The sequence below is a fragment of the Mustela putorius genome, unplaced genomic scaffold (genome assembly GCF_011764305.1).
Source record: "Mustela putorius furo isolate JIRA1106 unplaced genomic scaffold, ASM1176430v1.1 tig00003898_pilon_pilon_pilon, whole genome shotgun sequence".
In the NCBI taxonomy this organism is placed as follows: Eukaryota; Metazoa; Chordata; class Mammalia; order Carnivora; family Mustelidae; genus Mustela; species Mustela putorius.
The window spans coordinates 31,126,855-31,154,187 of record NW_025422047.1 but is presented as its reverse complement, the minus strand read 5'-3'; the positions used below and the strand labels follow the sequence as shown (position 1 = coordinate 31,154,187).

The 27,333-nt window shown below is 38.5% G+C and overlaps 1 protein-coding gene across 1 annotated transcript in view; it reads left to right on the top strand.

The window, feature by feature from the left end:
• SNX6 (sorting nexin 6) overlaps positions 1-27,333 on the top strand; it is a 62,301-nt gene that overhangs the window by 28,275 nt on the left and 6,693 nt on the right. The window contains exons 8-13 of the mRNA XM_045067637.1: positions 855-960; positions 10,774-10,849; positions 12,783-12,822; positions 18,842-18,928; positions 24,714-24,873; positions 24,962-25,047. Coding sequence (XP_044923572.1) covers positions 855-960; positions 10,774-10,849; positions 12,783-12,822; positions 18,842-18,928; positions 24,714-24,873; positions 24,962-25,047 — 555 coding nt within the window. The remainder of the gene's footprint in view (positions 1-854; positions 961-10,773; positions 10,850-12,782; positions 12,823-18,841; positions 18,929-24,713; positions 24,874-24,961; positions 25,048-27,333) is intronic.

The window sequence follows — 27,333 nt, the reverse complement described above, 5'->3', positions numbered from 1 at the left end:
TATTGAACATTTTTCTTAGCATTAAGTATAAACCACTGTATGGATTATGATTTTGGTGAAGAAGTAACTAACATTTTTTGAACATTTATAGTGTGTTCGTTGACCCATATTTTGTTTACTCTTCAACCCTGCAAGTTGGGTAGTTTTATCCCCATTTTAACAGTTAAAAAAATTTATACACGTGAATTACAAATTTTAAAGAAATTTTGTTAGTACCGACTTTTTTTCCCAAGTTCCGTTAATGTGGATTTGAATTACATCATTTTAGCTGGTGCTTTTTCAAAAAAACATCTGCTGTTTTAGAAAGGAGGAAAGGACTTTGAATAGTTTTATTTTTAATGTGTATCTGGCTTTGTTTCAAAAAAGATACAATAATTGCTTCCAGAAGACTAGTTTGGCCATATTTCCCCAAAGCAGTTCAGAGATGGCTGTAATGACAAAGGCTTGGCAGCCTTCAGGAATGGCTCATAGAATACATAGTAAACCAAGAGAAATAGATTGAGACTTGCCTCTTGTAATTTTTTTCTTTTCAAAAGCAATAGCTTACTTCCCCTGGCAGTAATGTATTTCTTGGAGAGGCAGGACTGTAGACACAGAACATGAGTAGGAAGGAACACGTTTCAGAGTTCAACATGTGAACATGAACCATTGTGGAAGGATCTAAGCTTTCATCTGCAAAACCATTTCAGATTTCTTCCTGGATAGATAGAAGTGCACGTCTGTATAAAGTCTGAACTTGTTGGTAAAATCATTAGAGGTGTTTTACTGATCTTTTGTGATTATAATGGTAAAGTGATTTATGTATTATACTAAAGCAAATAAGTGAAAAATTATATTTTCTTTTGACCCTATAGGATGTAGATGATTTCTTTGAGCATGAACGAACATTCCTTTTAGAATATCATAACCGAGTTAAGGATGCATCTGCTAAATCTGATAGGATGACAAGATCCCACAAAAGTAAGGTTTTTCTCTGTGGCTAAAGCTTACATTTTTTTTTAATGGAATAATTATAAAGTTATTATGTTACTTCAAGTTTATAAAAGTCTTGATGTAGAAGAGTGTTTCTTAAACTGTGGTCTCTGAAGTCTGGACCCTAAGGCTCTTTTTACTTTTAGCAAGTCTGTGAGGTCAAAACTATTTTCTTAATAGTCCATGGTGCTTTTTTGTATTTTTCACCATGTTAACATTTACACTGATAAAGCAGAAGCCATGGTGGATAAAATTACTGGTGCCTTAGCACAGATCAAGGAGGTGGCATGAAATTGTGCTAAGAGTCACTATATTCTTTCCTGCAGTGCATTTACAATTAGAAAAGAAAAATTCAATTAAGAATATCTTTGATAGGGCACCTGGGTGGCTCAGTGGGTTAAGCCTCTGCCTTCAGCTTGGGTCATGATCTCAAGGTATTGGGCTCTCTGCTCAGCAGGGAGCCTGCTTTCCGCCCCACCCCCCTACCCCTCCTGCCTCTCTGCCTACTTTTGATCTCTGTCTGTCAAATAAAATCTTAAAAAAAAAAAAAAAGAAAAAGAATATCTTTGATAAAGCAGTTAAAATTACTAATTGTAATAAACACTTCCCTAGAGTTCACATTTTTAATATTCTGAACGGTGAAATGGAAAGTATACATAAAGCACTATGATTCCTTACTGAAGTATAACAGTTCTCTTTAGAAAAGCCCTTTAGTTGCAACTGAATTAGCTGCTTCCACCCCCTACCAGAAAAACACCATTTCTAGAGGGCGCCTGGGTGGCTTAATTGGTAAAGTAGCTGCCTTCAGCTCAGGTCATGATTCCAGGGTCCTCAGATCGAGACCCACATCAGGCTCTGTGCTCAGCAGAGAGCCTGCTTCTCTCTCTCCCTCTGCCTGCAGCTCTGCTTACTTGTGCTCTCTCCATAAATAAATAAAATCTTAAAAAAACACTATTTCACTTGAGAGAACAGCTGACAAACTATGATTATTCAGATTTGAGTATTTGATAGACATTTTCTTTTTTTTTTTTTTAAGAATTTATTTATTTATTTGACAGACAGAGATCACAAGTAGGCAGAGAGGCAGGCAGAGAGGGGAAGGGAAGCAGACCCCCTGCTGAGCAGAGAGCCTGAATGTGGGGCTAGATCCCAGGACCCTGGGATCATGACCTGAGCCGAAGGCAGAGGCTTTAACCCATTGAGTTAAACATCCTGATAGATGTTTTCTTAAAAATTAAATGAGTCTGTTACTTTAAGGAAAACAACTGACAGTATTTGTTGACAGTGTTAAAGGTCAAGCTCTCCAGCAATAATTAGAATTTGGAAAACTTGTATCCATCCTCATGAACTTACTTCACAATAATTGAAGACTTCTCTGAGGAGATTGATAATCATATTTGAATGTGGTATTTTTGATATTGTTTGTATATATAATGAAGTTTGTCAACATTTTGGAAGATTTGTGTAACTCATTGAGCCGATATTTTCTACAGTCCTCCATTCTACCAACTGAGCTATCGAAGGCTCTGCTGAGCTGATATTTTCTAAATGATCAAATATATGATGTACAAAGTCATGTACGTAAAAGATTCATTCAAAGTTCAAGATAGACTGTTTTCTTTTAACAGCTTTATTGGGGTATAAGTTGGTATCAGTAAGTTTCAGTGTTCAAAGTATACAGTTTGGTAAGTTTTGACATATGTGTAAAGTCATTACTGCCGGGGTATCTGGGTGGCTCAGCGGGTTGAGCCTCTGCCTTCAGCTTGAGTCATAATCTGAGGGTCCTGGGATCGAGCCCTGCATCGGGCTCTTTGCTCAGCGGGGAACCTGCTTCCCCCCACTCTCTCTGCCTGCATCTCTGCCTACTTGTGATCTCTCTGTCAAATTAATAAATAAAATCTTAAAAAAAAAAAAAAAATTGGGTGCCTGGGTGGCTCAGTGGGTTAAAGCTTCTACTTTCTGCTCCGGTCGTGATCCCAGAGTCCTGTTATCAAGCTCCCCCATCAGGTGCTCTGCTCAGCAGGGAGCCTGCTTCCTCCTCTCTCTCTGCCTATCTCTCCGCCTACTTGTGATCTTTGTCTGTCAAATAAATAAAGTCTTTTTAAAAAATTTTTTCTAAATCATCACTATAATTAATATAATAAACATATCCATCACCACCAAAAATTTCCTTACAGCCCTTTGTATTCCCTCCCTTTTGCTCTGTCCACAGGCAACCATTGATCTGCTTTCTGACTCTATAGATTAGTTTGCATTTTCTAGAATTTTATATGAATGGAATTATACTATATGTACTTTTTATTATTTGGCTTTAAAATTCAGCAAAGTTCTTTTGAGATTCATTCAAGTTGTGTGTTTCAAGAGGTCATTCCTTTTTATTAATGAGTGTTACACTGTTGTATGGATATACCACATTCGTTTATCCATTCAGCTGTTGGTGGACCTTTGGGTCATTGCTAGCTTTAGGCTGTTATAAATAAAGCTGACATAACCATCTATACGGAAGCCTTTAATGGACATGTGCTTTCATTTCTCTTGGGTAATACCTAAAAGAAGAGTGGTTGGATCATGTGGTAAGTGTATAATTAACTTCCTAAGAAAATGCCAAACTTTCTCCCCAAAATGAAATGATTATACCATTTTACATTCCTACCAGCTGTATGGAGAGTTCTAATTGCTCCACATCTTTTCCAGCAAGGATACTCAATCTTTTTCCTTTTAGCTGTTCTCATAGTCCTCTCAGTGTGATTTTAATTTGCATTTCACTAATGATAATGTTGAACATCTTTTCTTATGTAAGTCCTCCAGCTTAATTCTTCTTTACCAAAGTTGTTTTGGCTCCCCTAGGTTCTTTATATTTTCATATGGATTTCAGAATCAGCTTGTTGCTTTCTACAAAAATGGTGTCTGAATTTTGATTGGGATTGTGTAGAATCCTGTAGGTCAATTTGGAGAAGATTGACAATATTGATTCTCTGATACATGAATGTAGTGTATTTCTCCACTTAGTTAGGTCTTCCTTAAAGTCTCTCAGCAATATTTTGTAGCTTTTATTGTACAGATCTTATATACCTTTAGTTAGATTGATCCCTGATTATTTTTGCTGCTGTTGTAAATTATGTTTTTTACCTTTCCTTTTCCAGTTGTTCTTTGCTAATACATAGAAATACATTGTATTTTCTATATTGATCATATATCTGGCTGTCTTACTAATTAAACTCACTTATTGGTTCCAGTAACTATTTTGTAGATTCCTTCATGTTTTCTACATAGATGATCATCTGATGATAGAAACGATTATACTACTTTACAGTTTAGGCTGCATTTATTTATTTTCTTTGTTCCATTGTACTGAAGCTGTACCTGTAGCTCCAGTACAGTGTGGATGGAAGTAGTAAGAGCAGCCATCTTTGCCTTCTTCCTTCTCTTAAGGGGAAGGCATTCATTCTTAAACCATTAATTATGGTGTTTGGTGTAGATTTTTCCTAGATGCTTATCAGGTTGAGGAAACTCTCCTAGAAATTGCTAGGTTTTGAAATAAATAAATGAATAAAAATTGCCAGTTTTCTGAGAATGTTTTTCTTTTAAATTACAAATGAATGTTGGAATTTTATCAGATGTTCTTTTTGCAGTTACAGTGTTGAGATAATCATATTATTTTTCCTATTTTCTATTAGTATGGTTAATTGTATTGATTGATTTTCAAATGTTAAAGCACCTTACGTTCTTGGGATAAATATCACTTACACAATGGAGTTTAAATGTAATAGAGTTCAGGGATGCCTGGGTGGTTCAGTTGGTTAAGCAGCCAACTCTTTTTTTTTTTTTTTTTTTTAAATTTCAGTGTTCCAGAATTCATTGTTTATGCACCACACCCAGTGCTCTGTGCAATACGTGCCCTCCATCATACCTACCATCAGGCTCACCCAACCTCTCACCCCCCACCCATCCAAAACCCTCAGATTGTTTTTCAGAGTCCACAGTCTCTCATAGTTCATCTCCCCCCACAATTTCCACTAGCTCCCTTCTCCTCTTTATTTCCTCATGTCCTCCATGTTATTTCTTATGCTCCGCAAATAAGCAAAACCATATGATAATTGACTCTCTGTGCTTGACATTTCACTCAGCATAATCTCTTCCAGTCCCGTCCATTTTTTTTTTTTTAAGAATTTATTTATTTGACAGAGAAAGATCACAAGTAGGCAGAGAGGCAGGCAGAGAGAGAGAGGAGGAAGCAGGCTCTCTGCCGAGCAGAGAGCCCGATGTGGGACTCGATCCCAGGACCAGGAGATCATGACCTGAGCCGAAGGCAGTGGCTTAACCCACTGAGCCACCCAGGTGCCCCCAGTCCCATTCATATTAATACAAAAGTTGGGTATTCATCCTTTCTGATGGAGGCATAATAGTCCATAATAGTCCACATCTTCCTTATCCATTCGTCCATTGAAGGGCATCTTGGTTCTTTCCACAGTTTAACCACTGTGGCCATTGAAGCAGCCAAGTCTTGATTTCTGCTAAGGTGGTAATCTCAGGGTCCTGGGATCCTTCCTCCATCAGGCTCTCCTTCTGCCCCTCCCCTTACTTGTACGCTTTCTCTCTCTCTCAGATAAATAAATCTTTTTAAAATTAAGCAGTGGCTCACTGGGCTAAAGCCTCTGCCTTTGGTGCAAGTCGTGATCCCAGAGCCCCGCATTGGGTTCTCTGCTCAGCAGGGAGCCTGCTTCCCTCTCTCTCTGCCTGCCTCTCTGCCTACTTGTGATCTTTGTCTGTCAAATAAATAAATAAAAATCTTTTAAAAAAGAAAACTGAAGAAAATATTAGTAATTCTAATTTATTTATTTGGCCAAATGGAATGGTGCTTTTAAGAAAGATGGTTGTGGGGGACCTGGGTGGCTCAGTGGGTTAAAGCCTCTGCCTTCAGCTCAGGTCATGATCCCAGGGTCCTGGGATCAAGCCCCGCATCGGGCTCTCTGCTCAGCAGGGAGCCTGCTTACCCATCTCTCTCTCTCTGCCTGCCTCTCTGCCTACTTGTGATCTCTCTCTGTCAAATAAATAAATAAAATCTAAAAAAAAAAAAAAAAAGAAAGATGGTTGTGAACCTATTTACAAAGTCATAGTTATTACGTATAATTAATTACATAACATACAATTTTACAGAATTATAAAATAAAAATTATTTTTTCATGATGCATGAACTTAGCCTAGACTATGAAAAATTAAGTTTTCAACATCACTGTAATATATAAAATCAGGGCAGTTTGCTTATTTTCTGTGATCACATAATGATATAACAGCTAAAGAGGGTAGTATCCTATGAGCCAGATATTAGGATCCAGGAATTTCTTGCTCTAAAAAATAATTTTAGGGGCGCCTGGGTGGCTCAGTGGGTTAATGCCTCTGCCTTCAGCTCGGGTCGTGATCTCAGGGTCCTGGGATCGAGCCCCGCATCGGGTTCTCTGCTCGGTGGGGAGCCTGCTTCCTCCTCTCTCTCTGCCTGCCTCTCTCCCTACTTGGATCTCTGTCTGTCAAATAAATAAATAAAATCTGTAATAAATAAATAAATAAATAATTTTAGGGTCAATTTATGTATAAAATATTACTGTAATTTATATTAAACACAACTAATTTTTAATTAATTTTTTTGTGAGTGTTCCAAAATTCACTGTGCATGCACCACAATCGGTGCTCCACACAATACATGCGCTCCTTAATACCTACCATGAGGCTCACCCACTCCACCAACCCCCTCTCCTCCAAAACCCTCGTTTTGTTTCTGAGTCCACAGTCTCTCGTGGTTCATTTCCCTCTCCAGTTTCCCCCAACTCAGTTCTCCTCTCCATCTCCCAATGTCTTCCGTGTTATCCCTTATGCTCCACAAGTAAGTGAAACCATATGATACTTGACTCTGTCTGCTTGACTTATTTCACTCAGCATAATCTCCTCCAGTCCCATCCATGTTGATATAAAAGTTGGGTATTCATCCTGTCTGATGGAGGCATAATACTCCATTATATATATGGACCACATCTTCTTTATCCATTTGTCTTTTGAAGGGCATCTTGGTTCTTTCCACAGTTTGGCGACTGTGGCTATTGCTGCTATGAACATTGTTGTACAGATGGCCCTTCTTTTCGCTATGACTGTATGTTTGGGGTAAATACCCAGTAGTGCAATTGCAGGGTCAAAGGGTCCTTAATTTCTTAAGGAATCTCCACACTGTTTTCCAAAGTGGCTGTACCAACTTGCATTCCCACCAACAATATAAGAGGGTTCCCTTTTCCACATCCTCTCCAACACATGTTGTTTACTGTCTTGTTGATTTTGGCTATTCGAACTGAGCAGGGAAAGATATGGGACTCATCCCAGGACTCCAGGATCAGGACCTAAGCTGAAGGCAGTTGCTGAACCAACTGAACTGGTGTAAGGTGGTATTTCAGTGTGGTTTTGATTTGAATCTCCCTGATGGCTAATGCTGATGAACATTTTTTCATGTGTCTGTTAGCCATGTCTTCTGCCCATTTTTTGATGTAATTATCTGTTTTGTGTGTGTTGAGTTTGAGGCGTTCTTTATAGATCTTAGATATCTGCCCTTTGTCTGTAGTGTCATTTGCAAATATCTTGTCCCATTCCATGGGTTACCTCTTTGTTTTATTGACTGTTTCCTTTGCTGCGCAGAAACTTTTGATCTTGATGAAGTCCCAAAAGTTCATTTTTGCTTTTATTCCTTTGCAGACATGTCTTGAAAGAAGTTGCTGTGGCTGATTTCGAAGAGGTTACTGCCTATGTAACCTCTTGTTTTTGTTGAATTTTGTAGGATTTTGTTGAATTCCTGCCTCACATTGAGGTCTTTTATCCATTTCAAGTTTATCTTTGTGTATGGTGTAAGAGAATGGTCGAGTTTCATTCTTCTATACATAGCTGTCCGATTTTCCCAGCACCATTTATTGAAGAGACTTTTTTCCACTGTAAATTTTTTCCTTCTTTGTCAAAGATTATTTGACCATAGAGTTGAGGGTCCATATCTAGGCTCTCTACTCTGTTCCACTGGTCTGTGTGTCTGTGTTTGTGCCAGTACCATGCTGTCTTGGTGATCACAGCTTTGCAGTAAAGCTTGACACTTGGTCTTAGCCAAACGGCCAAGAATTGATTGGAGTAAAGCTTGAAATCAGGCAATGTGGTGCCCCTGTTTTGTTTTCTTTTTCAACATTTCCTTAGCAATTCAGTGTCTCTTTTGGTTCCATACAGATTTTAGGATCGTTTGTTCCAGCTCTTTGAAAAATACCAGTGGAATTTTGACCAGGATGGCATTGAAAGTATAGATTGCTCTAGGCAATATAGACATTTTAATAATGTTTTTTCTTCCGATCCATGAGCATGGAATGCTTTTCCATCTTTTTGTGTCTTCTGGAGTTTCTTTCATGAGTGTTCTGTAGTTCCTCGAGTACAGATCCTTTACCTCTTTGGTTAGGTTTATTCCCAGGTATCTTATGGTTCTTGGTGCTATAGTAAATAGAACTGATTCTCTAATTTCCCTTTCTGTATTTTCATTGTTAGTGTATAAGAAAGCAACTGATTTCTGTGCATCGATTTTGTATCCTGCCACATCACTGAATTGCTGTATGAGTTCTAGTAGTTTGGGGGTGGAGTCTATTGGGTTTTCCATAGAAAGTATCATGTCATCTGCAAAGAGAGAAAGTTTGACTTCTTCTTTGCCAATTTGAATATCTTTTATTTCTTTTGTTGTCTGATTGCTGTTACTAGGACTTCTAGTACTATGTTGAACACAGAGGTGAGAGTGGACAACCTTGTCAGAACACAAATCATTTTTTATTCCTGCCTCAGTAAACCAACCTTTACATGATTTTTAAGTGTAATTTTTTTTATAAATTAACTTTTAGGATAATAGTGAACAATCTCACATGTAGAAGTTACCATTCAGAGTCTGAAGTTTGTATTCACAGTGTCTTTATGGGGACATCTGACTGGCTCAGTTGAGTAGAGCATGCAACTCTTCTGTAAGTTTGAGCATGGAGCCTACTTCAAAAAAAGGATTCTTTATGAAAGATATCAAAATCAACTTGTTTTGAATTTTTTAAAAGATTTTACTTATTTATTTGGGACAGAAAGAATGAGAGAGTAAGCATGAGGGGGGAAGGTCAGAGGGAAGAGCAGACCCCCTGCTGAGCAGGGAAAGATATGGGACTCATCCCAGGACTCCAGGATCAGGACCTAAGCTGAAGGCAGTTGCTGAACCAACTGAGCCACCCAGGTGCCCTGTTTTGAATAATTTTTTTTAAATAATTTTAAAAAGTAAATAGAGTCACCAAATTTCAGTCTTGTCTGTTGAATGTAACTTTGTACAGCATAAGAAAGTACAGTGTAAGGATTACTGTTCTTTTAAGAGAATAAACACATTAAACCTTATAAAAAATACTATTGGTGTAAGTGGGAATTTCCATACAAAGTAGACATGTCTGGGATTTTGTTAATAATAGCAAACATTTGTATAATACTGTACTTGCTGTGTGCCTGTATAATAACATTCATTAATTCATTTAGTCCAGGTGATCGCACAGAGCTGGTACCATTATTATCCCCATTTACAGATGAGGAAAGTAAGGCATACACAGGCTAAGTGATAAGGTCAAGGTCATATAGCTGGTAAATTGGGTTCCAGTTCCGTGCTCTTAATTAACTGTTGCACTATACTATCCTTTTTCTGAAATGAGTAATCTTTTTTTAACAAATTGTCATATGGGGTGAGCCCTGGGAAAAGTGCTAAAGTTGAATACTTAGCTTCCTAGCACCCAAGGATAATGGTGCTACCACCATTCATCTAGCTTCCCAAGCTCCTTAAATTTCCCTCCTACCTCAGGTCTCTTGTTTGTAAATCCTGCCTATTAGGTTTCCTAAATATCTTCCAACTTTGTCATTCTCTGCTGTCACTCTTCTTGCTCACTTGATCCTGACCATCAGTATCTGCCACAACAAATTTGTAGGTGGTTCCTCTGCCTTCTGTGTCTCCATTTCTAGTCTTAATTTGAGGCAAAAGAACTTTTATTTAAAAATCCTTAGTGGCTATTTTTAAATGTTATTTTTATTTTTTTTTTTTAAAGATTTTTTTTATTTTTATTTATTTGACAGAACACAAGTAGGCAGAGAGGCAGGCAGAGAGAGAGGAGGAAGCAGGCTCCCCGCTGAGCAGAGAGCCCGATGCGGGACTCGATCCCAGGACCCTGAGATCATGACCCGAGCCGAAGGCAGCGGCTTAACCCACTGAGCCACCCAGGCGCCCTAAATGTTATTTTTAAATGTTTATTAATACCCATTCTTAAAATATCAAATCCAAACTTTATCATGTCTTACAAAAGCCTGTTTTTCCCCTCAAAATACTTCAAGTTTATTTTTCCACCTTCAGCTCTATCCATTCTCTTCTGTACTCTAAAGGACCTTCTTCCTGGACGGCTGTCTGAATATACTATACCCTTTTATGTCTCATTGACCTTTATCCATGCTGTCCCCTCCATTTTGCCTGGTAAAGGTTTGCTTATCCTATAAGTTCTGACTCACTCAGTAGTGTTTGTAAATCCTTCCCTAACTTATTCAGGTGGAATCATCTGTTTCCCCTGCTCCCAAAGTAGTCTGTTCCTATATAATATTCATCAAATTATATTATAGCTGTTGTCATTTCCTTCACCAGACTTGGGTTATTTACATTCACATTGTTTGCCAAGTAGGTGCTCAATAAATATTTTTGAATCAGTGAATAAATATATTAAATTCTAAAAATTTTTCCCATAGGTGCTGCAGATGATTACAATAGAATTGGTTCTTCATTATATGCTTTAGGAACTCAGGATTCTACAGATATATGCAAGTAAGGATTCTGATTTAAAATAAATAAAGCAAAAATTTCATTAGTAGCCTGAACACACAGAATATTTCCTACCCAAGAGGCATTTAGAATATCTTCTTTAAAATACATCAATAATGAGGCACTTCTTCCAAACGTGTTTCAGTGTCATATTTTCTCTACCATTTCTCTCTTTTTTAAATCTGAAAAGTAAAAATTGACTTTAATGTATACAATTTTAACATTTACAAAGTTTTATTTGATGAAAATTGGCTGATTTATGCATGTGAGGAAGAAGGAGACAGAATTTATATCAAAATGTTCTTAGGTTTTGATGAAGTTTATTATAAATAAACATTTTAGAATTAGAATATACTATATATATGTGTGTATTTCTTTGAAACCAGATTGACTTTTAAAGTAAAATGTGGTGCTGTCAGTTTATACTTTTTGAAGAGGCTGGCTATTCTAGTTTATAAGTTTAATGAATCTTAGGGCAGTCCTAGGGTAACCTGTTGGGAAAGTATCATACATGTTAATATAGAAATGCTTTCTGGATATTTGCTTATGTAGCTGTCCTTTATTTACTTTATACTAGTGTTTCACATTAATCTAACCATAGTTAATTTTAGTTGCTCCTATAATATTGTTTAAATCCAACTCCTCACTAAAAAATAATCCGAACTTTTTTTTTCAATTTTAAGTGGCAAAACTATTTTCACAGTTTATGCCTTTTTCTAAAGCACATCCTTGAACTTTTTTCTAGTATATCCTGTCTTAGTAGACATGTAAAATCCAAGTTTTTCAGCAAAACAGGATACTGTATATAACTTACTACATTAACATGCTACCTTCCCAAAGAGTTAGTCTCTAACACTTTAATAAGAAAAAAAAGTCAACCTTGCTGTGAATTATTGGACATAAACCTGTCAAAGCAAGTTCTTTTTGGTAAAACAAAGTTCATAAAATAGTGTTTTAGCTTTTAGTAGTACTTACCCCAATCCATTTATAACATCGCCAGTAAATACATATTATTTCACAGAATACCCTTTTAATAGTTTGGCATCGGGATTTTTTTTTAGTTGGTGTCAGCATTTGAGAGGCTGTTTAGTTAAAGTGAATTCTGAGATAGAAATTGGTTATTTATTTCTGTTATTTCCTAAAACAAAGCAGCTCTGCTTGAAGATGTTTAACACATAAGTATCAGGTAACTTCAAGAGCTGCTCCAACTTTAGTGTTTTCCTTTGAAGTCAGCCTCTTTGGATCTGATTGTTCTGTACTTCTATAGCAATTAGAAGATACAGGCTTTATTTAATATTATGTGGCATATTGCTAAAGAATATAAGGAAAAAGTTTTTTGATTTAAATGTATGGCTTAGAGTGCCTGGCTGGCCTAGTCAGTGGAACATGTGACTCTTGATCTTGGGGTTTTGAGTTCAAGTACCACATTGGGTATAGAGATTACTTTAAAAAGTACATACTAAATATGAGGCGCCTGAGTGGCTCAGTGGGTTAAGCCTCTGCCTTCTGCTCAGGTCATGATCTCAGGGTACTGGGGTCGAGCCCCACATCAGGCTCTCTGCTCAGAGGGGAACCTGCTTCCCCCTCCCCCTCTACCTGCCTCTCTGCCTACTTGTGATCTCTCTCTTTCTCTCAAATAAATACATAATTTTTTTTTATTTTAAGCACATACTAAATAAATAAAAGTATGGCTAAGACTGTTACCTTGAAATGGGAAGATTTTTTTGTAACAACAGTTTTCAAGTAATCTGTCATATGGATGAAAGTACAGAGGTGTTGAACTAAATGAAGTCTGCAGTGAATAAGACCATTAAATATTATTGTAATGAAATAAGAAAGTTCATTATTAATACAGTTTTAGGGGCATATGCTCTGAACATTTGAAATGAAAAATCATTTCAAAGCTGACTTCTGATGAAATATTTTTCCCTTCCAGGTTTTTTCTCAAAGTTTCAGAACTGTTTGATAAAACAAGAGTAAGTACTATAAATTAACCCTTGGGAGTCTCAATCCTTGCGTATAGTAATGTGTTACCTGTTGTGGTTGTATTTAACTTTATTGAGAAAGATAAGCTATACTTCAGAAGGATGAAGAGACAGATTTAGATTTGAAAATTTGATTTTTTATTTCAGGAAATTAATTTTTTGGTTATGGCCTTCTGGCATTTGTATAAAAGTTCATATTCTTGATCAGAGAACATGTTCATTATGAAACAGCGTTTATTTTTATGAAGAATGATCTTTTTCTGGGGCTGGGTAAACTAGAAGAAGGTGTTAGATTCATTACGATTTTACCAAGATGATACTGTTTTTGATCCCACGTGACACTGGCTTAAAAATGAATTGTATCAGAGCACCTGATGGTGGTTCAGTAGCTTAAGCATCTGCCTTCAAACTCAGGTCATGATCCTGGAGTCCCAGGATTGAGCCTGGTGTTGGGCTTTGCAATCAGTGGGGATTCTGCTTCTCCCACTCTCTGGCCCTCCCTACTTGTGTGCTCTCTCTCTCTCACTCTCTCTTAAATAAATAAATAAAATCTTTCAAAAAATTAAAAAATAAAAATGATTTGTATCAGTACAAGACAAATAGGCAATTGTAGAAAGGTATAATTCATAGTAATAATGTTGACATAGTCTTGATTTTCAGGGGTCAATCTTAGATGTAGTAATATTTAAACACTTTGATAAAGTTGATAGAATAGTGAAAATATTTATTAGAAGTTTATTGGGTGCCTGGGTGGCTCAGTTGGTTAAATGACTGCCTTTGGCTCAGGTCATGATCCTGGAGTCCCAGGATCGAGTCCCACATTGAGCTCACTGCTTAGTGGGGAGCCTGCTTCTCCCTCATGCTCTTTATTTCTCTCTCTCTCTTCTCAAATAAATAATAAAATCTTTTTTTAAAAAGCGGGGGGGGGGGGTTGTTTAAAGGTACTTAACTGAGAGTCGAGGTGGCTAGTCCATTGTAGAAATCTGAGTTCAGCGTGACTTTGTCAATTGAATAATGTGTAGTGAAGACAAGGAAAGGAAAGGAGACATTCTCTTACAGAGGAAAGAGTCATTACATACATAAATGTTGTTATACTGGGGTCCATTATTCTGCTTTGGTTATTTGTACCAATGAGCATTTTCTGGGAAAATATCATTGATTTCTGTGTGTTTACATCAAAAGAACAGGGATTTATCACAAAATAGCTTTATGTGTCAGTAGATGTGCAAGTAGATGTCAAAAGGATTTTGATGTGCAGGAGATTATTGGGAAGAACAAAGAGGAAGGAGCCGATAGACATGAAGTGCCTTTAGACCAAAATGCAGGTCTATACCTGTGAAAGGAGAGGGCAGAGGAAGAGGGGACTAGGTTGGAAGAATTTCAGATCGTAGCGTAGTTCTAAGAAAGTTTTGTCCAGGTGAGCCCAAGTGGCTTATTAGAGAGACTGCTGTGTCAGGCAGGACAGGCTGGCACTGCTGCCCCTGTGCATTGGGTACAGGGGAGGATGCATCAGAACCTTGGGATGCATATTGTTTTGGATCTAGAGAGATTGTCGTTGGGACTCTGAACCATATATGATCCTTGCAGCAAGCAGTTGCTCTTGAAGGAGATCTAGGTGGCACACTGCTGTAGCCACAACAATCTTTATTTCTTTTAGTGTTTTTGTGGTGGTCTGGTTTTTTTGCTGTGTAACAAACCATCCTAAAATCGGGAGCTTAAAACAACAACTTTTATTATGCTAATGAAGTATTTAGGTCAAGAATTCAGAAAAGACAGAGCAGGCTTACCTCTGCTCCATGATGTCTGGGGCCTCAACAGGGAACATATGAAGGCTAGGGACTGGAATGAGCTGAAGGCTCTTTCAGATGTCTGGGGGGTGATGCTGGCTCTCAGCTGAGACTTCAGCATAGGCTGTTGGCTAAAACATCTACATGGTGCTTATCCATGGAGTGGCTTAGGCTTCCTCACAATATGGTGGCTAGGTTCCAAAAGCAAGCATTCCAAAAGATAGGAAACAGAAATTTCTAGTTTCATTAAGGCCTGGAAACTGGCACAGCCTTACTTCTGTATTGGTCAGTAAGTCTTAGGGCCCAGATTCAAGGGGAGAGGATAAATACTCTACTTCTTAATAGGAGAGGAGCCATATTTAAAAGCACCCAACATCCAACTAACATGTTACCTGGGTTTATATAAATCCATTTATCTAAATTCACCTAACTCAATTTTGAATATACTTTGTGCATTTATCTGTTAGATTAAAAAGTTTCAAAGTTTGGGGCACCTGGGTGGCCCAGTGGGTTAAAGCCTCTGCCTTCAGAGGCCACTGCCTGCCTCTCTGCCTACTTATGATCTCTGTCTGTCAAATAAATAAATAAACTCTTAAAAAAAAAAAAGTTTCCAAGTTTATTTCTCTATTATAAAGGAGTATTTCTTTCTTTCTTTTTTATAAACAAGTCACTGATTTTTGGTTTTTGTTTTGTTTTGTCTTAAATATTTTATTTATTTATTTGACAGACAGAGATCACAGGTAGTTAAAGAAACAGGCAGAGAAGCAGGCAGAGAGAGAAGGGAAAGCAGGCTCCCTGTTGAGCAGAGAGCCCGATGCGGGGCTTGATCCCAGGACACTGGCATCATGACCTGAGCGGAAGGCAGAGCCTTTAACCCACTGAGCCATCCAGGCACCCAGGAATATTTCTTGAGAAGCTTCAAGTTTTTTTCTTTATATTGAAGTATACCATACACACAGGAAAGAGCACATACCAGAAGTATACAGCTTGTGACAATTTTACAGATTTCACACACCCATATAATGAACACCCAGATCAAGAAATAGAATTCTCGGGGCGCCTGGGTGGCTCAGTGGTTTAAGCCGCTGCCTTCAGCTCAGGTCATGATCTCAGGGTCCTGGTATCAAGCCTCGCATCGGGCTCTCTGTTCAGCAGGGAGCCTGCTTCCTCCTCTCTCTCTGCCTGCCCCTCTGCCTACTTGTGATCTTTCTCTCTGTCAAATAAATAAATAAAATCTTTAAAAAAAAAATAGAATTCTTGGGGTGCCTGGGTGGCTCAGTCGTTAAGTGTCTGCCTTCAGCTCAGGTCATGATCCCAGAGTCCTGGGATCGAGCCCCACATTGGGCTTCCTACTCAGCGGGAAGCCTGCTTCTCCCTCTCCCACTCCCCCTATTTCCTCTCTCATTGTCTCTCCCTCTCCAATAAATAAATAAAATCTTAAAAAAAAAAAAAAGGAAATAAATTCTTACCAGCAACCCAGATACCTTACCCTATTCAGCTGCTTTTTGAGAGTTACCCCCTCCCTCAAGGGTGGCACTCTCTTAGCTTCTAACAGCAGAGGTTAATTTTATTTTCATATTTTATATAAATGCTTTATGCAGTATGTATTCTTTTATGTCTGGTTTCATTCACTCAACACTATGTACCTAAGATTCATCACTGTTGTTGCATGTTTGTATAGTTCATTCATTCTTCTTGCCGTATAGCTTTCCTTTTTTTTTTTTTTTTAAAGATTTTATTTATTTATTTGACAGAGAGAGATCACAAGTAGATGGAGAGGCAGGTAGAGAGAGAGAGAGAGGGAAGCAGGCTCCCTGCTGAGCAGAGAGCCCAATGCAGGACTCGATTCCAGGACCCTGAGATCATGACCTGAGCTGAAGGCAGTGGCTTAACCCACTGAGCCACCCAGGTGCCCCCATATAGCTTTCCTTTGTAAGAATATACCTGAACTGGGGTGCCTGGGTGGCTCAGTGGGTTAAGGCCTCTGCCTTCGGCTCAGGTCATGATCTCAGGGTCCTGGGATCAAGTCCCACATCAGGCTCCCTGCTCAATGGGGAGCCTGCTTCCTCCTCTCTCTCTCCCTCTCTCTCTGCCTACCTGCTTGTGATCTCTCTCTGTCAAATAAATACATTAAAAAAAAAAAAAAAAGAAAGAAAGAATATACTTGAACTTACTCATCTGTTCTGCTGTTGGGAGGAATCTGGACAGTTTGTAGTTTGTGGCTGTTTACAAATAGTACTTCTAAGACCATTCTTGCATATCTTCAGCTGAAAATAAGTGTGTATTTCCATTGGGTGTATTTCCATTGTGTATATCCAGGGGGAGAATTAGGGGTCATAGGGTCCCCATGTGAAAAGCTTTTGTAGGGACGCCTGGGTGGCTCAGTGGGTTAAGCCGCTGCCTTCGGCTCAGGTCATGATCTCAGGGTCCTGGGATCGAGTCCCGCATCGGGCTCTCTGCTCAGCAGGGAGCCTGCTTCCTCCTCTCTCTCTCTGCCTGCCTCTCTGCCTACTTGTGATCTCTCTCTGTCAAATAAATAAATAAAATATTTAAAAAAAAAAAAAAAGAAAAGCTTTTGTAGATAGTGCCAAACTGTTTCCCCAAAGTGATTGTACCAGTTTATATTCCCACCAGAATAAATGTGAGCAGTGGGTTGCTACACAAGTTTACGATACTTGTTATCTTTTTTATTTTAGTTATTCTGCTAGATGTGTAGGGTTTTTAAATTTTAACTTTATTTCAGCAGTAATTTCAGACTTACAGAAAGAGGTTAATTTTATTTTCATATTTTATATATGAAATATATTAAAAAATTATTGTGGCTCAGTCAATTAAGCATCTGCCTTTGGCTTGGGTCATGATCTCAGGACTGAGCCCCACATCAGGCTCACTGCTCAGTGAGGAGTCTGCTGCTCCCTCTCCGTCTGCGTTTCTCCTCCACTCATGCACGCCCTTTCTCTCTCTCTCTCAGATGAATAAATAAAATATTTTTTAAAAAAGATTAGTACACCTGGGGCGCCTGGGTGGCTCAGTGGGTTAAAGCCTCTGCCTTTGGCTCAGGTCATGATCCCACGGTCCTGGGATCAAGCCCTGCATTGGGCTCTCTGCATTACCCTTCCTCACCACTCAAGTTCTCTCTCTCTCCTTATCTCAAATAAAACACTTTAAAAAGAATTTAATATAGTCAATATAATAATCAATGATTTCCCCTTAATATCATCAAATATTGAGTATATAGATGCAGATGGCTTTTTACAGTGGAGTTCATTTGAGTTAGGGTTCAAACAAGGTCCCTATTTTGTATTTGATTGACAAACACATCTTTTTTTTTATTTTCTGTCTCCAAACTGAATTGAATAGTTTAATCTTTTTAGTCTAACACGGCTGCTTCACATATTATCCCATTTCAAACTAACCACATCTGTTTATCACTCTTTCATGTCTTCAGGCACATTTTGTTAATATTTTGACTGTTTTCTGGTTGTTATTAGTAGGAAGATTGATTAGAATTTCCTAGTCTTCCTTCACTTTTTTTTTTAGGGGGAGGGGCAGAGAGAGAGGAAGAGAGAATATATATATTTTTTAATTTATTTATTTGACAGAGATCACAAGTAGGCAGAGAGGCAGACAGAGAGAGGGGGGAAGCAGGCTCCCCGCTAAAGAGAGTCCGATGCGAGGTTCGATCCCGAGACCCTGGGATCATGACCTGAACTGAAGGCAGAGGCTTTAACCCACTGAGCCACCCAGGCGCCCCAGAAGAGAATCTTAAACAGGCTGCACACGCATCATGGAGCCCAGCATGGGCTCAGTCTCAATGACCCTGAGATCATGACCTGAGCCAAAATCAAGAGTCAAGAGACTCAGCCACCCAGGACACCCATCCTTTATCACTGAAATGATGTAACAAGAAAGAAATATAAATGATGCTGAAAGATGATGCTGAAACTCATTATTGCCAAGAACTTGGGTCAGATATAGAGTTCTTCCATAAATTCACTAATCTCATTTGATTTCATCCTTTTTTCTGTTCATTTTTTGTCAGAGTCCTGAAGTAAAGTAATAGGCTAGTAGAAAGGAGAAAGCAGGGAAGTTTAGGTTAAATAGGAATGGATAATGGATACTATAGTTATTTTTAACTTTAATTTTTTTAGAGTAATTAAAGAAAACATTGGCTGTAGAATATAACTGCTAATTAAATGCTGGATTTTTCCCCCCTTTTCCAGAAAATAGAAGCACGAGTGTCTGCTGATGAAGACCTCAAACTTTCCGACCTTTTAAAATATTACTTAAGGGAATCTCAAGCTGCTAAGGTAATTTAATTGTTCATTGTTTTTTAAAATGGACTATTTTACAAAAAGCCATCTCTTTACCAAAAGCCTTATAGGTTGTTAGACTTAAGATTGTTAATGATTATCTCTTGATTTTAAATTAGATTTTCAAGTGTGAATTTTTTGCTATCCTTTTACAAATTGTTGGTTAAGGATCCCCACATTAAAGTTTATTCTATAAACTTCTGATATAGTATAATCTTAAACTTTGTTTTAATGAATTTGGTATATTCATTTGGGTAAGATGCCTACAAAACAAAAAGTAAAATCCCTAAATAGCAGTCTGTATAGCTAAAGGACTCCTTAAGTCCTTTGTTGTGAGTGAGAGAACTATAAAACCAGGGTATGTTTTATTTTAAGGCAACTCAAATTTCCTTTTGGAAGTCTGTCTATGTGCAAGACTGAAACTCTTAACTAATCCAAAAAAATGTTTAACAGAAACATCTGAAAAAGCACCAAAAACTTAGTGGCTCAGATATTCTTAATTCAGGGTGCCTGGGTGGCTCAGTCAGTTAAGCATCTGCCTTTGTTCAGCTCAGGTCATCATCCTGGGGTCCTGGAATCAAGGTCCACGTGAGGCTCCCTGCTCAGCGGGAACCTGCTGCTTCCTCTCCCTCTGCTGCTCCCCCTGCTTATACTCTCTTACTCTCTCACACATAAATAAATAAAATCTTAAAGAAAAAAACAAAAGAGGCTGGGGCGCCTGGGTGGCTAAGTAGGTTGGGTGTCTTGCTTTCAGCTCAGGTCCTGGGATTGAGCTCCACGATGAGATCTCTGCTTAGCGGGAGCCTGATTTTTCCTCTCCCTGCCACTCCCCCTGCTTGTACTCTCTCTCTGTTGAATAAATAAAGTCTTGGGGGGAAAAAGACATTCTAAATTCAGTATTAATTTATGAATTGATATATTGTACAAAAAATTTCCATGTGATCAGTGGTGCTTTGAATACCAGTTTTTCATTCCTTATCAAGTTATAAATAACCCTTGGGGCACTTGGCTGGCCGATCATGTAGCTCTTGATCTCAGGGTCTTGAGTTCAAGCCCCGTGTTGGGCATAGAGCTTACTTAAAAAAAATTATAGGAGTGCCTGGTTGGCTCAGTTGGAAGAGCATATGATTCTTGATCTCGAGATCGTGAGTGCAATCATCATGCAAAGTGAAGAGATTTCTTAAGGGGTGCCTGAGTGGCTCAGTTGTTATGGGTCTGCCTTCGGCTGGGGTCATGATCTCAGGGTCCTGGGATCAAGCCCTGTGGGCATCCAGCTCCCTAATCAGCAGGAAGCCAGCTTCTCCCTCTCCCACTCCCCCTGCTTGTGTTCCCTCTCGCTGTGTCTCTCTCTCAAATAAATAAAATCTTTAAAAAAAAAGAGAGAATTAATTAAATAAATAAACAAGTTATAAATAATCTTTCTAACTTTGAGGACTTATGTGCAAATATACTGTCCACATCAAATTATTTTACCAGATTGTGTCTTACAAACCATTTACATTGGGGTGGATCGGGATAAAATGAATTACTCACTTTAAAGACTAAATTCAGGGCGCCTGGGTGGCTCAGTTGGTTGGACGACTGCCTTCAGCTCAGGTCATGATCCTGGAGTCTCAGGATCGAGTCCCACATCGGGCTCCCAGCTCCATGGGAAGTCGGCTTCTCCCTCTGACCTTCTCCTTGCTCATGTTCTCTCTCACTGTCTCTCTCTCAAATAAATAAATAAAATCTTTAAAAAAATAAATAAAATAAAGACTAAATTCATTATTTTATTATAATATTATAGTTGTTAATATATAACTTTTTAGAACATGGCTTTAAAAGTAAATCCAGGGATGCCTGGGTGGTTTAGTCGGTTAAGCTGCTGCCTTTGCCTCAGGCCATGATCCCAGGGTCCTGGGATCGAGTCCTGCATTGGGCTCCATGCCCTGCAGGGAACCTGCTTCTCTCTCCACCTCTGCCTGCTACTCTGCCTGCTTGTGCGTGCACGCGCTCGCTCGCTTGCTCTCTCTCTCTGACAAACAAAATCTTTAAAAATAAATAAATAAAATGTTAAAAAATAAAAAATAAATAAAAGTAAATCCAGACTTTTTAGTGACCACAAGAAGGAATTGAAATTTAATTGCAAAAATTAAAACTACAGGGGCGCCTGAGTGGCTCAGTGGGTTAAGCCGCTGCCTTCGGCTCAGGTCATGATCTCAGAGTCCTGGGATCGAGTCCCGCATCGGGCTCTCTGCTCAGCAGAGAGCCTGCTTCCCTCTCTCTCTCTGCCTGCCTCTCCATCTACTTGTGATTTCTCTCTGTAAAATAAATAAATAAAATCTTTAAAAAAAAAAAAAAATTAAAACTACATACAGCAGAGGGAATATAGGAATCAATGATAGTATAATAGCAGTGTATGATGTCAGATGGGCATTAACACATGTGGTGAGCACAGCATAGCATAGAGTGGTCAGATCACTGTTGCATACCTGAAACTAATGTAACATTGCATGCTAACTATTCTTGAATATAGTAAGTAATAAGTAAATAGCTGGTTAAAAGATATTAAATATTTATTAAACAGCTGGGGGTAAACCACACACCTTTTTTTTTCTTGTTTTAAGATTTGTGTATTTATTTTAGAGAAAGCATGTGTGTGCATATGTTGGGGGAGCAGCGGAAGAGAGAATCCTTAGGCAGACTCCCCACTGATCGTGAAGCCTCATGATGGGCTCATGATGGACCCTGAGATCATGACCTGAGCCAAAGGCCTGCCCAACCAACTGAGCCACCCAAACGTCCCTCACCACAGGTGCACCTTAATGAGAATGTGGCTAAAATGAAAAATTCTTTTTTTTTTTTTTTAAGATTTTTTTTATTTATTTAATGGAGAGCGATCATAAGCAGGGGGAGCAGCAGAGGGAAAGGAGAAGCAGACTTCCTGCTGAGCAGGGAGCCTGATATGTGGCTCGATCCCAGGACCCTGGGGTCATCACCTGAGCTGAAGGCAGACACTTAACAACTGAACCAACCAGGCACCCCTAAAATGAAAAATTCTGACAAAAATTATAGCAACTAGAACTTTCATACCCTGTTAGTTGGAATATGATACAATATTTTGGAAAAGTTTTATAGTTTCTTAAAAAATTAAACATACATCTGTGGTCCAGTCATTCTAATCCTGGGTATTTGAGAGTATGTGTTCCCACAGATGTTCACAGCAGCTTTATTTGTAATAGCCAAAAACTGCAACAGCCCAAATGTCCACCAACAGCTAAATGGATAAAGAAATTGTGGTGTGTATATACAGTGGAATCCTACTCAGCGGTAAAAAGGAATGAACCGTGGAAACCTGCAACAATATGGATGAATCTCAGAATAATTTTGTTGAGTAAAAGAAGCGAAACAATAAAGATCATGGTTTACACTAGAGCTCACTCTTAGTGTTACATATTCTTTTTTGTTTGGAGAAATGTATAATGATGCTTATCTACCATTATAAGTATCATACAGAATAGTTTTCACTGCCCCAAAACTCCTTTCCACTCCATCTATTTGTCCTCTTTCCCCTTAATTTTTTAATGTTGATTTTTTTTTTTTTTTTACATCTCCATAGATTAGCCTCTTCCAGAGTGTCATATAGTAGGGCCTTTTCACATTGATGACTTCTTATTTATTTATTTACTTAACACAGAGCACATATGAGCACAAACTGGGGGATGGGGCAGATTGAGAGGGAGAAACAGACTTGAGCAGGGAACCCTATGTGGGGCTCAATCCCAGGATCCCAGGATCATGACCTGAGGCAAGGGTAAACCAACTGAGCCATGCAGGCACCCAATCAATTGATTCTTAACAAAGGTCCTAAGACAGTTTTGGGGGGAAAAGAATAGACTTTTCAATAAATGGTACTGTATCATCTGAATAGTCACATAAAAATAAAGCTAGACCTTCCTCATACTATGTATAAAAATGTGCTCAAAATTGATCAAAGACTTGCGGTACCTGGGTGGTTCAGTGGGTTAAGCGTCTGCCTTCGGCTCAGGTTATGATCTCAGGGTCCTGGGATTGAGCCCCGCATTAGGCTCTCTGCTCAGTGGGGAGCCTGCTTCCCCCTCTCTCTCTGACTGCCTCTCTGCCTACTTGTGCTCTCTGTCAAATAAGTAAATCAAATCTTTAAAAAAAAAAAATTGATCAAAGACCTAAACAACAACGGTAATACTTTTAGAAAAAAACAAATGTTAATCTTGTGACTTCTGATTGGACATTGGTTTCTTGGATATGACACCAGGAGCACAGGAACCAAAGGAAAAATAATAAATTGGATGAACTTTATTAAAATTGAAAACTTGTGTGTGTTAAAATACACCATGAAGAGGGACGCCTGGGTGGCTCAGTTGGTTAAGCGGCTGCCTTCGGCTCAGGTCATGATCCCAGCGTCCTGAGATCGAGTCCCACATCGGGCTCCTTCCTTGGCAGGGAGCCTGCTTCTCTCTCTGCCTCTGCCTGCCACTCTGTCTGCCTGTGCTTGCTCTCGCTTCTCTCTCTATGACAAATAGATAAATAAAATCTTTAAAAAAAAAAAAATACACCATGAAGAAAAGTGGAAAGACAACCCATGGACGGGGAGAAAATATTTGCAAATCATACAAGTCCCTAATTAAGCAACTGGTATCCAGAAAATACGAAGAACTCTTAATACTCAGTAAGAAGACAAATAGCCCAATTAAAAAATAGGCAAAGGACTTGAATAATCCTTTCTCCAAAGAAAACATACAGCCAGCCAGTGAATTAGTAAAAAGATGCTCAATGACATTAGCTATCAGGGAAATGCAAATCAAAACCACAGCGAGGGATACCTGGCTGGCTTAATAGGTAGAACATGCAACTCTTGATCTTGAGGTTGTAAGTTTGAGCCCCACATTGGGTGTAGAGATTACTTAAAAAATAAAATCTTTACTAACAAAACAAAACCACAATGAGATATCATATCACACCCACTAGGTGGCTTTAATCAAGAGGACAGATAAGTGTTGCCAAGGATGTGTAGAAATTAGAACCCTCATGAAGAGTCATTGGAGTGTAAAGTGGTGCAGCTGCTAGTCTGGCAATTTCTCAAAAGGTTCAGCATAGAATTACCAAGTGACCCAGCAATTCCACTCCTAAGTAATGAGATATGAAAGAGAAAGGAAAACATGTTCAAAACAGCATTATTCATAATGGGCAAAATGTGGAAACAAACCAAATGTCTTCTAGATTGATAAGTAGATAAATCAGTGTGGTATTTCCATACAAGGATATGTTATTTAGCAATAAAAGGAATGAAGTACTGGTTCACACAGAAACATGAATGAACTTGAAACTTTATGCTAAGTAAAGAAAGCCAGACAGAAAAGGCCACATATTATATGATTCCATCTTTTTTTTTTTTTTTAAATGAAATGTCCAGAATAGGCAAATGTATAGAGACAGCAAATTAGTGGTGGGGGGTGAGGGGTGCATGACAGGAAGTGAAGAATGACTGCTGATGAATATGGGGTTTCCTTTTGGGTGACAAAATTGTTTTAAAATTGATTGTAGTAATGGTTAATTCTGTGAGCATGCTAAAAACTGTTGAATTGGCACTTTGAATGAGTTATATGTATGTGAATTTATCACAGTAAAGCTGTTATAAAAACAGTTGAGAAGAGTAGCTGGCATGTGTGGTATTCATGGTTTAAGTGTTTGCTCTGATGATGGTGGTGCGAGTAACTATTAGAAACATGCAGCATATATTACTGTGAAGCATTCTATTTTATAGGATCTCCTCTATCGAAGATCTAGGTCACTAGTGGATTATGAAAATGCTAATAAAGCACTGGATAAAGCAAGAGCAAAAAATAAAGATGTTCTGCAGGCTGAAACCTCCCAACAATTATGTTGTCAGAAATTTGAAAAAATATCTGAATCTGCAAAACAAGGTACTGTTAACCTTACCCTTTAATCATAAGGTATACTTTAAACTATTATATGAGTTAAATAGTTAATCCTAATTTCTTTTGTTCACAGAACTTATAGATTTTAAGACAAGAAGAGTTGCTGCATTCAGAAAAAATTTAGTGGAACTGGCAGAGTTAGAACTGAAGCATGCAAAGGTATTGTCATATTAAAGGTTTAATAATTTAAGTGACTTATAATTTAGAAATGAGTCCGTTATGTGTACCTGGCTGGTTTAGTTGGGAGAGTATGTGAATCTTGATCTCAGGTTCATGAGTTTGAGCCCCATGTTGGGCATGGAGATTACTTAAAAAAAAAAAAAAGAAAAAGAAGAAGGAAATGAATCCATTATGGAATGATAATGATTCTTTAATGACAGTTTCCTTCTACAGACATACTGTAAGAAATATTCCTGAATTAGAATTAATTACAGCTGGATTATAATTTTTTTAAAGATATTATTTATGTCACAGGCAGAGATCACAAGTTGGTAGAGAGGCAGGCAGAGAGAGAGGAAGGGAAGCAGGCTCCCTGCTGAGCAGAGAGCCCAGTGTGGGGCTCCATCCTAGGACCCTGAGACCATGACCTGAGCTGAAGGCAGAAGCTTAAATCACTGAGCCACCTAGGTGCCCCTAAGATTCTCAAGTTTTAAAATTATTGTAAGGTTTGGACCAACCTTTATCCTTAAAAAACAAACAAAAGAAAAGAGATTTATTTATTATTTTACAGAGAGAGAGAGAGAGAGAGAGAGAACACGATTGGGAGGGAGAGAGAATCCTAAGTGGACTCCATATTAAGCCTGGAGACCAATGCAAAACTTAATTTACTTAACATAATGCTGTCTTCAGTCAGAGGGACGGAAAACTAAAAGCATATTCAAAATTCCTCAAACTATAAGTATTAAATTTAAATCAACTTTTAAGTGTTTATTTTTTTATATGTTTATAGCATTTACCCTTTGAAAGTCATTAAAAAGTTTAAAACTGTACCAAGAGTTTTGGGATACCACATTTTATCTCCTACATTTCAATAAGCTTTTTATGTTATTGTCCTCCTGTCATTGCTGCTTTAAAATATTGCACTGGAGGCCCTCCTGGGTGGTTCAGTGGGTTAAAGCCTCTGCCTTCGGCTCAGGTCATGATCCCAGGGTCCCGGGATCAAGCCTCAAATTGGGCTCTCTGCTCAGCAGGGAGCCTGCTTCCCCCCCATCTCTGCCTGCCTTTCTGCCTACTTGTGATCTCTGTCAAATAAATAAATAAAATCTTTAAAAATGTATATTACACTAGGAAATAGAATCACTTCTGTACACAGGCTGATTATTGTGCACATTTCTTTTTACAGTGTGCTTTATGTGTTACAAGGGTTTAAGGTGCCATCTCATACCAGCTTGATTTGGCCTATAGTCACACCTTCTCTTCTTCTTCAAAGTCTTTTCTGTTTTTTTAAAGATTTTATTTATTTAGTTGTCAGCGAGCACAAGTATCGGGCTTCAGGCAGAGGGAGAAGCAGACTCCCTGCTGAGCAAGGAGCCTGATGCAGGACTCGATCCCAGGGTCCTGGGATCCTGACCGGAGCCAAAGGCAGAGGCTTAACTGACTGATCCACCCAGGTGTCGCTCAAAGTCTTTTGTTAAGCTCCAGCCAGTTGTGTGTTTTCTTTTTTTTTTTTTTTTTTTTTTTTTAGTCCTTTTTTTTTTCTTTTTTGTGGTATAAAAACACATAAAATTTACCATCTTAACCATTTTTAAGTGTGCAGTTCAGCATTGTTAAGTATATCCACATTGTCGTGCAACAAGTTTCTAGAACTTCTTTAGTTATTGAGCATTTAATTTTTGAAATGTAATTGTAATCATGTTTATGTCTATTAAATTTTAGCTTGCTAGTTTTAGCCTAGTGTGGTATCTTTGGGAAACTTCAGTTCGATCATATGGTACTTGACTATTAGAGTGGTTATTACTCCCAAGTGATAGACATTCGTAATTTGTACGAATTTCCCTTTTGTGTCCTTATCTAAATTTTAATTTAAAGGATTGATCAGGGAGCACCTGGGTGGCTCAGTGGGTTGTATCTGTTTCTTGATTTCAGCTCAGGCCTTGACCTCAGGGTCATGAGTTGAAGCCCTGCAATGATGGAGCCTACTAGGAAGGAAGGAGGGAGGGACAGAGAGAGAGAAAGGGAGAGAGAGGGAGGGGGAAAAGAAGGGGGAGAGAGAGGGTCCTGAGATCAAGCCCCACGTTGGGCTCCCTGCTCAGTGGAGAGCCTGCTTCTCCCTGTTGCTCTGTCTGCTGCTCTGCCTGCTAATGCTCTCTTTTTATCTGTCAAATAAATAAAATCTTAAAAAGAAAAAAGAAAGAAAGAAAAAGAGGAAGAACGTGTTTTGATAAATCTGGCATGGTTTATTCTTACTCTACATGTATTGGTTTCTAATGTTCACAATTTTTGTTT